At 33.6% G+C, this 12,725-nt stretch overlaps 1 protein-coding gene across 1 annotated transcript; it reads left to right on the top strand.

Moving 5' to 3' along the window:
• The first annotated feature begins 5,517 nt into the window (after window positions 1–5,517).
• On the top strand, window positions 5,518–8,187 carry LOC134846586 (putative uncharacterized protein DDB_G0271982). The gene is made up of 3 exons (XM_063863970.1): window positions 5,518–5,574; window positions 7,456–7,611; window positions 7,876–8,187. The coding sequence occupies exons 2-3, from the start codon at window positions 7,567–7,569 to the stop codon at window positions 8,185–8,187; spliced, it is 357 nt and encodes a 118-aa protein (XP_063720040.1). The 5' UTR covers window positions 5,518–5,574; window positions 7,456–7,566.
• Window positions 8,188–12,725: the final 4,538 nt, after the last annotated feature.

Genomic DNA, 12,725 nt, shown 5'->3' with positions numbered 1-12,725 from the left:
CATTCCATTGTTTATAGGAAGGCAAATTCCACTATCAAACAGCACAAGCGTGATCGACTTGTAATTTCAAAAATGGAATCAAATTTCCCAGCGACATAAAAAATATACCTATTGATCCAGTTTTTTCGAATTGTCGTAATTTTATCAAAAAACACCAGTCATGAAGTCAGTTCCTTTCCTTCTAGCGCAAATAGCGTTCATTATTCTTTTCCAAATTTCAGTTGGCTCTTTTTGTTTTTGGTGTAATGAGAGATCCGAATGAAACCTAGAACTTTTTAGTAAGAATAAATAATTACATTTGACGCCAGTTTTTGACATGTATAAAAAAAGAAAACAAAAAATCAAAACGAAATATGAAAAACAAATCGAGATTTTTGCAAAATTTTTTTTTACGATTCGTTCTTTAAAATTCATTCCCAAGGAAGCACTGAAAAAATTTCCGAGAAAACTTTCAGTTAACTAAGACTAAAATTTGTCAGTTTCAACTTTAAAACTAACTATTATATGCACATTACAAGCCTGCTTGCTCACTCTATTCACTAGAATTAAAACAAAAAAAAAACAAAAAAAAATTCAAACCAATTTTTCTCTACACTGGGAGATTTTTTGGAATTATTGTCGCTCGAATTACAGCTAAAAAAATTTCAATAAGGTATATCACTTGACAAAATTGGTGGTGCTTGATATTGCGTGGAGAACAAAAAAACTAAAGCACCCGAAAACAAAATTCCAACAATTTTGGGTCTTTTCTCTTACACTGCCCGTTTATCAAACTGCTAATTGAGCTTCTGTTTTTATTGGAAACGCTGAGATTCTTTTCACTGACATGAATTTCAACCAATTAGGCATTAGCATCTTGATTAAACTTTCAAATAGCATAAGAGTACTTTTTAATCCGCTTAACATAAAGACCCCCATTTTCGATGTTCGTAACAAAAAATCCTTATGTTTGTTCGTAATAGATTATCTGTGCGCTTTTTAGTAAGTGTGATTCTGTTGGCATTCTTCGTGATGGAATTGAAGAAGTTTGGAGACAAGGACGAGATGAAAGTTGCCATGATCGACAGTCTAATGAGGCATATAGTATTTATACAGTAAATGTTGTGAATGTTGACTGAAAAAAGTTACTGAATAAGTACTCAATTGTAAATTCTGCTGTGCCAGTGCAGAAAATTTTTCAGCCAAAATTATCATTGCAACAAAAAGTTGAATGGACAATAGAAAAGAAAAGTTTAAAAATCGAAATACTGCTTGTTCAAAAGATTTTTTCGTTTCAATTTTTTAAGGTAGAGGGATTGATGTCCAAGATTAAAAATAGTTTGAATTGACTGCTAAACAAATATAACTGTACCCTGTAAATTAAGAAAAAGTTTGGATCACCCTCGAAAAAAGAAGAGTAAGTTTTGTCCCATTTTCTCTCATTTTAGTGTGAACCAACTAGTTTTTCGCTACATTTTGACCCCTTATCTCGACAATGCGACTACTCGGACTTCAAAACGATATTTAACTTGACCCTATGCAAGTTTTTTTCAAAATTCTGAAACTGAAGGAAAACACCCAAGTCGGAACAATAACGAGGAGTTATTCATCAATCAATGAGTTTTTTGTTCCGACCATTTCAAAAATGGGGAAAAAATTTGTATTCGGGTGTGTTTTACTTTTTTAATTTTTTCTTTGTTATTAAAGCCCTCTCAGACGTGATTGAATCGACATTAAAAAATTTTAAAAAACGTCTGGTATTGAGAAAAACAGGGCGAAACTTTTGATTTTTAGTCTAAATTTGGAAATTAATGTAAAGCGAGCAGGCCTACAAAAATTTGTTTTTGCTCAATTAGGGCGTGAAAACATAATTTTACTCAACTAAAACAAGTTTGTTGGGTTTTTTAAGCACCATTTGCGAAATAAAAACTTCAAAACCTCAAATGATTTCTGGATTAAAATATGATTTTTTAAAAGAATTTTCAAAAAATTTTTTCTCAGTCATTTTTCTTCAAATGCCAATTTTGATATGACTGTAGAGAATTTCTGAGTTCCAGTTTTTTGTTCGTTTATCACAACTCGGGTGAAAAGGACCCTTGTTTGAAAAAAAAAATTTGTATTCTTTTGGACTATGGTCCGAACATTCTGTGTTACTTGAACAGAAACTGGCTATCCTTGTCCACATTTGCAAACATTGGTAAGATTTTGGGTTTTTTAAAAACTTGAATTATAGAGGGTTTCGAATTCGATGAATGTTGAAGGCTTTCCTTTACATTTGAGTTTCAACTTTGAAAAACGAATTTAGCGTTATCATTTTGTTTTTGTTCCGTCCAATTGAAAAATGGGGATGAACTTTGTAATAGGGTGTGTTTTAGGTTTTTTTTCAATATGTTTTCCACGCAAAGTCAGGTACTACAAATATTTATCGGAATGGGTCATGATATATCTATTTTAAAGCTCTTTCACCGAGATTCGAACGACATAAAAATTTCAAAACTTTTTCCACAGTGTTGAGAGAAATCGGTTTGAACTTTTATTTTTTGTTCTATTTTCTAACTAACATGGTGTGAGCGTGTAGGCTTACAATAGCTTATTTAAGCTTACTTTAAGCTGTGAAAACTTAGTTGTATTCAATAAATAGTTTTTGGAGTTTTTTAGCGCCATTGTGTAAACAAAAGTTTAAATATTCCAAAAACTTCTGCAAAAACATTTTTTTAAATTTTTTTCTAGTCATTTTTATTCAAAAACTGTTTTCCGAATGGCTTTTTCTACTATGATTGTCAAAGATGCCCAATATCTTTTTAAAATTCCGATCTTTTTATCATACCACGCAGAAAGAAAAAGACGAAACTAATTTAAAAAAAAAATTATCCTTGCTAATTTCCTTGTTAAATTATCTTTGTTAAATTATCCTTGTTAACTATCTTTGTTAACTATCTTTGTTAATTTTTGCATGTGGTGTTCAAATTGTCCTTTTCAACACATCTGGTCTTCATATTTACAGCGAGAAGGAGGTTGCAGACGAGCCGAAATTTCACTATTAAGTATTGATTTCTTTTGTTAGGTACCACGGGGAGTACCGCATTGATCCAGAGAGCATAGCGTGGAACATGATCCAGACACAGTACGGCTCATGTGGCGTGGATGGCATCAAGGACTACGACAACACCAACTGGAAGAAATACGCCAATGGTATGTATCATCATTATTTCTGTCTCTATAATAACTAAGGGGAGCGGTGGTGAAGTGGTGAAGTGGTTACCTCTCCGCCTCTCAATCGAAAGGTCGGATGTTCGAGGCCCACCATGATCCGTGCTCGTTGCCCAGCCCAGAAAAAAACGAACAAATTGCATGTAGTTTTTAAACAGGGTCACAACAGCGGTTCGCCGTGATGAGCTGTACAGCTCTAATGTTGGTCCTTTCCCCGTTGATAAATGGTCTTAATCAACTACAAATGAAAACAAGCTTGCGGTTCGATACCCGCTGTGGGCAAATTTTTTTTTTGCAATATGCAATACCGCAACTGCCAAGCGTGGCTATTTTCATGCAGACAACCACGATTGAAAAATGAGCTTCAATTTACGTCTGGAGACTTCATACTTCGTTCAGCAAAACTAACTTAACAATTGTTTTTCATCAGAACTCGAACGAGTGCTCCACTGTTCCGTCAAAAAACACTATAGCGCCATTCAAAAAGTCATTTATTTTAAGATGAAAAGTATCACTTCATAATCGAAACGCTATGCTGAATTTTTTTTTTCGGTTTTCAGGTCTGTTCAACACGGCCCCGTTCACCTGTTGCCAAGGCGTCACTGACTTCTACGACATCGAATTCCTCAAGTGGGGGGCGTGGCCTGAGAAGAAGTACCCCCTGGTCAGGAGTGGGGAGGGGAGTGTCGCATTCCTCACCAAGTGCTACAACAAGAAGTTATTTCATTCGGGGGGAAGTTTGGACCCTGTGAACGATGCTCTTACCAAAGACTTCTCAGATAACATAGTGAGTGGCTGATTTACGCCTAAATGATTTTCGGAAGTATGATATGAATTTCTATAAAAATTAATCGAGGTTTTGAATTTTGAAAATATTACGTAGAACTCATAAAAAAGTTTAGGTTTCTGAAGCCAAACACAAGAAAACTTTTTGAGAAAAACACAAAAATTGTCATTTTTTAGTTTTCATTTGAAAATCCCGGGTTGACCAAAAGTCGCTATCTTAGAACTTTTCTTATAGGAGTCTTACAACTTCTTACAAAATTAGGCTTGTTACAAGATACACTTTTTCTTATGAGAAAATTGTAAGATAGAGACTTTTCTCTCTAGAAAATTCGAAGATAGGAACTTTTCTTTTAAGAAAGTTGTAATATTTTACAGTTTCCCTAAATTTTGGGGTTTCTCATGAGCATCTATCAGCTGCTCTGAAGAACTCCAAAGAATTATCTTATCAGCTATGTTCAGAGGAAAGTTTGGATTCCTGATCAAATAATCAAATAACTCGCAAAAACGTGGATGAATTTCAAATTCGACTTTGAATTTTAGTTTCTAGATTTCCCAGCAGACAAAACTTACCTTTTAATTCAGTCTAAAAAGGTTTTGTTAAACATAAATGATTTCGACGCTAAAAATGTTTGAACCAAAATTTCGGAATTAAAATTACCCTTGAGACGTTTTGAAGGTTGTAAATAGATGCGTGTTATAAACAGGGCAAAAGTTTTGCTGAAAATTAAAACAAAAAATGCGTTTTATTTAATTAAAACACAAGTGAAGAAACAAAACAAACAACGAGTCACTTTTCGTTGCGACTCACGCCGGAGTGTGTAGAAACAAGTTTGCAGTTAAAATTGTTGAAGCACTTTCCATAGAAAGGCATATTTGTTCGTATTGTTTATCATACTGAAGAAAGTTTAATTTCAAAAAAAAAGAACCAGTTTCACAAAAAGTTTGGTCAATAAACCTTGCTAATGGGGCTAGTTAGGCCGTTATAGAATGGTTATTTGTCTTTTTTATAATTTTTTTTTCGCTTTAATTTGGCCAGCTAGACGATGTTCAGAACTGAATATAACTTCCATTGATCATAATTTAGCTTACAACAACTCATAACAATGCCAATACTGAAATGATTTGTTGAAATCAATGTTTATAAACGGCTCTGACAACAATTTTCGAAAATTAGAAAACAACGGATGCCTAGAGCAGACTCAACGCCCAAAACAAATTTGTTTAAAAATAATGATCCGACAAAAAAAATGGTTCAAAAAATTAGAAGCTTGAGACTAAACCTAGAATTAAACTTTTCTCGAAAATTTTGTATCGAAATGGGAGTAATTGAAATTATCCATGTCACTAGATTTGTCTAAAAAAAACAGTTCAAAATGCAAGATTTCCATCACTGTTTTTTCAAACAATTGAAAAAATTACTATCAGGTCTCCTAGCAGAGATTTTTAATGGTTATTTAAAACCAGGAACTTACCCTTAACGCCATAATTGCAACATTTTTCAAGGAAAGAAAAATGATACTCCTTCAAATTAGAGACTTTTTTGCTACTATCACTCTGGTAAAAAAAAACTTGTGCATTTATTTGTCAGTGAGCTCAACTGTAAGTAGACAAACATTATACAAATCAAAACACTCACTTTCCTTCAAGAAGAAAAAGACCACGGTTGACGTAATTTTTACACTGTTATGATTGGGCGTCAGGATTGGGCAAGAAAAACAATTACAAGATAAGCTTTTAGACTACAAAAAAGATTTGATAGTTGTGATCTTTCCAATTTCTAAACAAGTTAGAAATTGTGGAAAACCGGGTGCCTGTGTTCAATCTATCCGTGTCTTACCCTGACACTCGTCACCAGCAATTTGAGAAAAAGTCTTAGTGACCAATCTTGAGCAAACATTTAAGGGTACATCAGGGATCGAATTTCATTCCCATTTTTTAAGAGTAATGAACGAAGTGAGTACTCTTATATAGGTCTTGCTATTTTTTTTGGTTTTTTTTCAGGAAAAAGTTTTAAAATTTGTTCACGCTCAATTTTGATTTTTCGCGGTTTGACTTTTGGTTTCTTTTTAAATTCAGTGCATTTCCATTGTTAAAAGGAAGACAAACTCCACTATCGAACAGCAAAATTGTAAGATCACGAAAAACGAGCTTGACTTCTTATTTCGAAAATTGTAATTAATTATCAGATTTCCCAGCGAAACAAAAGTTGTACGTATTGATCCAGTTTTCTCAAATTGGGGGGTAAGACAAAAAAAATTTTAATAATTGTTTATTATTAATTGTCAATTATTAATTGTTCTACAAGTTCAATTATTAATTGTTCTACAAGTTCAAAGAGTTTTAAGGTCATCTATTTTTTTTCTTTGAAGTTTGAAGGCTTTTGAAAAAACAAGTTACTTTTTTTAGGTTTCCTTGCGTTCATCATTCTTTTCTAAATGTTAGTTGGCTATGTTTCATTCTATACATAAATGATTCAAGTCTTAACATGAACTAATAAAAAAGTTTTGCACACAAATGACACTGTTTTAAAATTCACAAAAAAAGTCTAATGTCGGAAAAAAACTGACTCTCAGTCTCAGAAAAACCAAGACAACGTGCCACTATCAGACCCAAACAGTTTTATGAAGGTGTTTTGTAAAAACGATTTGACGGGACTTGCTATTATAGTTTTTGTTGAATCTTAAGAATCTGATTCTGGTAGTTTTGAGGTTAAAAATTGAAACCACTGCCCACCGAAACGAAAAAAAAGTATAGAAAAATTTTGAGAAAATGGTTGAAAGTAGGGTGTAACCGGGTGTACATTTATTATGCTTTTACCATTGAAATGATCTTGGATCTAAGAAGTATGAAATTTCATGATTATCACGCTAGTTAAAAATTTGAAAACAGGTCGTGCATGCCTACTGGGCTTCTCCGATGCGTTTCCTTTCTGTTAGACATCGTATCTGTTACTAGATGTCTTTTGTCAACAAAGTATTATGATTTTGTTCGATTATTGAAAAATTATCAAAAAAATTTTTAAAAGTTAATTGTATTTTTTTTAATTTTAAAATGTGGTGAGCCAAGTGTTTCTTCTCATCTGTTCAGATCACGTCATTTTTTTGTCGCTTTTCAATAAAAAACTTATTTTTTGTCTTAACAAGTTTCAAAGTCAGATTTCTTGAAAAGTTACCTTAGCATTCATTTAATAAGCGTAACTGAAATCACTTTCTGTCATAATAAAATAACGACCAGTGTAAATGGCTGTTACTTGCAAAGTTTTGGCCTTTCCAATTTTGGCTGTGAATTGCAAACTGCTTGGGATGATCCTGATTGTAATCATCCAGTTTGCAATAAATATGCCAGTGTAATCAAAATATATGCAATCAAAAAAATTTCTTGTAACTCGAAGAGTTTCAATGTGTTAATAGTTCTTTTCGATACTGGCTATGTTTTTGTCTGGCAACTTCTTCGATTGTTATTGTTTTTACTTTTGTTTAGCTGCTGTTTTTGTTGGTAGCTGCCATTCTACTGTTCCAAATATTACTCCTTATTGTGACCATCTGTGCCTGTATCACCTTCAGAAAGGCGGCCAAGATTGTGGCTGCAGACATGACTAAGAAACAGATGGAGGAGAGGAAACGCAAACAGCAACAGGTCAGTGGATCAATTAAAAATACAAAAAATATATAATTATATAGGCCTACTAAACTTTGTAAGCTTTACAAAAACGTCATTCAAATTTCGTCGACTCTGAAATTCGCTTCTAGGGAAAATCAAAAATTAAAATGGCGGACTGATAGCAGTGTCAAAAAAGAATGGATTAATAATAGTCTCTTATTGAGGCCTTAGATTTTTAAACATTAAAAGATAGAATATAATTCAAAAATACTATAAAAAACTGATCCGATGTGTTAACAGATGGATGAGAGACGACAACAGCGGGAGAAAGAACAGCAAGCACAGATGGAGAGAGAGCGTGAACGGGACAGACTGCGTGAACTAGAAGAGGAGAGAAGGCGTGAACAAGAGGAAGAGCGAAAACGTGAACAGGAAGAAGAAAGAAGGCGTGAACAGGAGAAAAAAGAACGGGAAGAAAAGGAAAAACAGGCTGAAAGAGAGCAGCAGGAAAAAGATAAGAAAGAAAAAGAAGAAAAAGAAAAAGAAAACGAGGACAGAGAGCCGGAAGAAAAAGAAGCCGACAAGAAAAGCGACAAAGCGGAAGACATTTAACTAAATCGCAAGCTAAATGATTTGAAAAAAAACTATATGACAGGGGAATAGATTACGAATTTATCGTAGGATGGATCACTCAACAATATGAAGTGACAATGAGATCACTATCTAAAAACAATTTACGAAAAGGTATTCATTTTTCGAAACTGCAAAAAAATGAAGAATATCGTTTGCGTAAATGCACGATCATTTGTTTCAGCAAAAGGTGATTTGCTCAAACAATTCAGCTAGAAATTCTAGCTTCAAAAGGAAATCATGCAACCACGATTGTTGTAAAATTGATTTTATAACTCAAAATCATGCAAAAGTTTTTCAAAATGGTTATGGCGCTACCAATTACTTTATCTTTTGAGCTTAAGAAGCTCACTGTTGATATCGTTTTATTTTTGCGCTCAATTTTAAATTGAAAAATTCAAGTGGCCAAGTTTTATGGACAACGTTATTATGGAGGGTCTATTTATCTGATGAAATCCATGTGTGGCTCAACTATGTTCAACCATCGTGTCAGTAGTGGATTACGGAGGGGGTTGAAGGTCTCAGTTCCCCTTTCCCTTAAAAACTCACAATCATGTCGCTTCGTCAAAATAAATGTTTTTGATCAAAACCTCAAAAAAGTTGAAGTTACGCATTTTCGGTATATTTGTTTGCAAAAGCTAGCCTCAATTATTTGCAAAAATGTCGCAAAATTGGATTGAAAACATACTTTCTTTCATGATTTTTAAGAGTAAGGAAGACAGTGAAGACTCTTATAAAGGTCTCGGTGATTTTTTTGATTTTTTTTCAGGAAAAATCTGAAAATACACTAATAACTAGAGATGTGCATTCATACATATTGATGCATTTATGAATGCACTTAGCTTTGTTTGCACTTTTTGAGTTCAATTGAAATTAATCTTCTGAAAGTGACGTAAATAGCACTCTCTAAATGCGAACGTGGAATTGGCGCAAAAAAAACGTGAACGGTTTCTAGTTTCGAAAGCGAAGTTTAATTTTAGGATTTCCAGCGGAAAAAACTTTACCTGTTGATCCAGTTTTGTCAAGTTGGATTAATGTTATCAAAAAAAGGCCAATCATAAATCGGTCTAGAAATTCAAAGAGCTTTAAGATCATCTATTTTTTCATTGAAATTTAGAAGTTGAGATTTTTCAACAAAGTCAGTGTTTTTTCTTAATTTACTTCCGTTCATTACTCGTTTCCAACCTTCGATTGGCTAAAAATGTTTAAAATTTTTGGAAACATAACCACTCTCAGCTCAATTTTGTTGGTATAATTTTGCTTGAAATGATACATTTTGCACCGAACCCAGTAGACTTTGAACATGCTTTTAAGCAAAAACTCTGTTGGAAATGAACAAATTTTTGAGTTGTTGAAAAAGTAGCTCAATTCATGATTTTTCTCTTACCTAAACTTTTTGATTGATGAATCTGAAATAAAAATAGAAAAAAAAAATTCTTTTTTTTGGTAACTATAAATTAAGAAATTGATGCAGCAACCGGCAGCCTGAGGCAAACAAAAGGAGAGCCCCAACAAAAAATTTTAACGACGGTTGCGATGAAATCACTTTCGACACGCAAATAACTCCCAGGAATTCTGTAAGAATTCATGTTGGAAGTGTCAAAGTTAAATAGACCACTAGGTAGAAAACAAGGAAAATGAGGAAAATGAGCAAATGCCTTTGTCCTTTACTCAGCGAAAAATATTACTTGTAAAACTCGGAAGTGGGGAAAAAGGAGAAAAAGCCGTTATCATTTACATGGATTCAAGAGATTATAATGCATAATTTTAGATACATAAGCTCGAACAAGATGTTGTACAAGATGAAACTTGGTTCCGCATATGGAGAGCTCAAGTTATTTTTCTCAAGTTTTAGGACAAAGTGAAGAATCCAGAGACAAAAAAGTCGTTAATGTGTAAAACTAAGAAGTCATTTGACACTTTTTGATAGATTCTTAACTGAAACTTGGATTTGTCTTCAAACCCAATTTTGGAAAATCCATTTGTGATTTGATTCCCTTGACTAATGATTGGAAAACAAAAGAAATTTTTGTACGGAATTTAAAAGAAAAGGTGGCAATGGATGTCAAAAAAAAACAATATGTCAGTAAAAACATTCCAAAAGTAAATTCAATTTCCGAAGTTAAACAAAGTTTAAGCTGATCTTTGTTTACCAAAAAACTGTCTGCCTTAATTTTTTTTGAAGAAAACTGAACAATTATGCTTGGTGTAATTTTCATTCAATCCATTTTCGGCGATCAAAACGATAGCTTTTAAACAACCTGAAACCAAATTTGAAAAAAATTTATTTTGCCTCCAATCATATTCTGCAAGTTGCCAATTTGAAAATTGCCAATTTGTTCATGCTCTGGACTAATTTATGCGCACTTTGAAGAGTTTATGCATAATCCTGAAAGCGTAATGCAAATTAATTATATGCATGGCGAATTAAACCGCAAAACAAACTTGTTCCATTCCAAATTGAATTGAGGCTAGCTAATCGGTCGTATTAATTTCACTTATTACACTTGATCTTTGATATTGTCCAAAATTTATAGTTTTTCAATATATTTTTTTTCGCAAAAATCTATTCGATATGGATTAAGGGGCAGTCGGAACATTCAAGGTTTTGCCCTGATATAAGAGCAGTCTTGTTTAATGGTTTACCAAGGAATTTGACAAAAAAATTCAATTATATTGGCCCGCACTCCCCTCCAAAATTAGTATGTATTGGTCAAGGACGCCATTTGAGAGATTTTAAGCTTATCGTAGTGTTTTGTTAGGAGAGAGACACATACATATACAATTCAAAAACATACCAAGGAATACAATTAAGAACAATAACAACAAATGATCACTCAAAATGGCAGCTTGCCGAGGTATGAAAATGTTCAACTGAAAATGAGTGTCATAAAATAGTGTAAAAAGTAGACATATTGGGTATCGAGGGTTCAAATACGTAATTGACCCCACCCACCCCTCCCCCCCCCCCCCCCCAACAAATCTACTACAAATACTGCACAGCAACATGCTAAAAAGTTTGATTTATGGAAAAAGTTCTATTGTAAAGTTCAGAAAATATAAAAATAGAAAAATATATTTTGCGGTTAAATCTCATTACAATTACAAAATAAAAGCTCATTAACTAGAAGCAGCACAATGGGGATTATATAATCCAGTAGCAACTTTTGTGCTTAAACAACCAGACATATGCAGTTTTAATTTCAATTTCTTAAATACTGCAAGCATGGTGTATATTGCAGCGCAAATAGCAACAGTATAAACCACAAACCAAACGTAGGGCAAAAAATTGAACTGGGTTATAAACTCTTTAAACGAGTAATAACAATCTTTGTTTCTGATAATAAAAGCAGCGCCTTGACCCGGTTTCGTAATTCCGAGGTATCGATTCGACACTTTTTTACCCGATCTGAAAACGACGACTTTCGATGTCGGGTCTGAAAACACGAGTTTCAACTCGGCTTTTTGCAAAGAGACGTGAGGCGAAATTGTCGCAATTTTTGCCGAGGCATGTTGAATTAAATCTATATCGGTTTCTGAAAGATGTCTGCGGTTTGCGTGTAAGTATTGCTGAAGATTTTCAACTGAAATTTGTCGTTTGCACCAAATAGTTTCCTGTATTTTTGCCAAGGTGATACTGCTGGCGTTGCTCTCGATTTCGGTCGTTCGGGACTCGATGTCGTTGTTCAAAATTACTTCTTGGCTATTTTTTGACTGCATTTTTCGGCAAAACAAAACAAGATGCAATGACGTAATAATTTTTTACATAGTCAGATTTTTAAGCAAAACAAACGAAGTGAATGGTTAGTGAATTTTGATTTAAATGGTATAAACAAGCAAGTTGTAACTTATAAAACTCAAGTTAGTTTAGGCATAGTTTTTGTTCAGCGTGTGCAGCAGAAATCTATTCAAGTCAAGCTGATTTGGTCTGTTTTCTATAGTCGTATACCATTGGATTAATGATAAAAGCGTAGAAATTGATGATATCTCAAATTCAAGCTCAAACTCAGTTGTTCTCGAGCTTACTTTCTGTCTGAAGAGCTGAAGAGAGAATATTATTTTTGGGCAATCAGAACAAATGGAGCTGACCTCAAACTGATCGCAAAATGTGACCATCCCAGAACCTGTGCTCGATTTGATGCTGAGTTGATCTAATTCGAGTAGTCAATTTGAACTGACATTCATGAAGGCAAATATGCCACTCAAACATGATGGTTGAATATTTCAAGCTCACGAAATCAATTTCATCAAAAATGAGAGACATACAAACATGTAAACACTATAGAGAGTTCATTAATATTGACAGAGAAAGTCTTAAAGATTCTCGAATATGGATGTACATATTGGGGGGAGGGGAGGGGGCAATAAATTGAATGCATAAAAAGAACTTTACCTTGTTCATCCCCATAACTTTGCACAGAATTCCGCATCCAATGAGCTGGAGGCGATTACAAAACAGATCGGTACTATAGACAGAGATAATCTAAAACAAGTATTAGCCCCGATGCAAGATTTGTAAT

Source organism: Symsagittifera roscoffensis, chromosome 5 (assembly GCF_963678635.1).
Source record: "Symsagittifera roscoffensis chromosome 5, txSymRosc1.1, whole genome shotgun sequence".
Lineage (NCBI taxonomy): Eukaryota > Metazoa > Xenacoelomorpha > Acoela > Convolutidae > Symsagittifera > Symsagittifera roscoffensis.
Note: the sequence above shows the minus strand (reverse complement) of the source record. Positions and strands in the feature narration are given on the sequence as shown.

Coding starts and splice junctions, on each gene's coding strand:
- LOC134846586 (XM_063863970.1), top strand. CDS start 7,567: ATGACTAAGAAACAGATGGAGGAGAGGAAACGCAAACAGCAACAG. Junction 7,612..7,875: donor GGAAACGCAAACAGCAACAG/GTCAGTGGATCA, acceptor ATGTGTTAACAG/ATGGATGAGAGACGACAACA.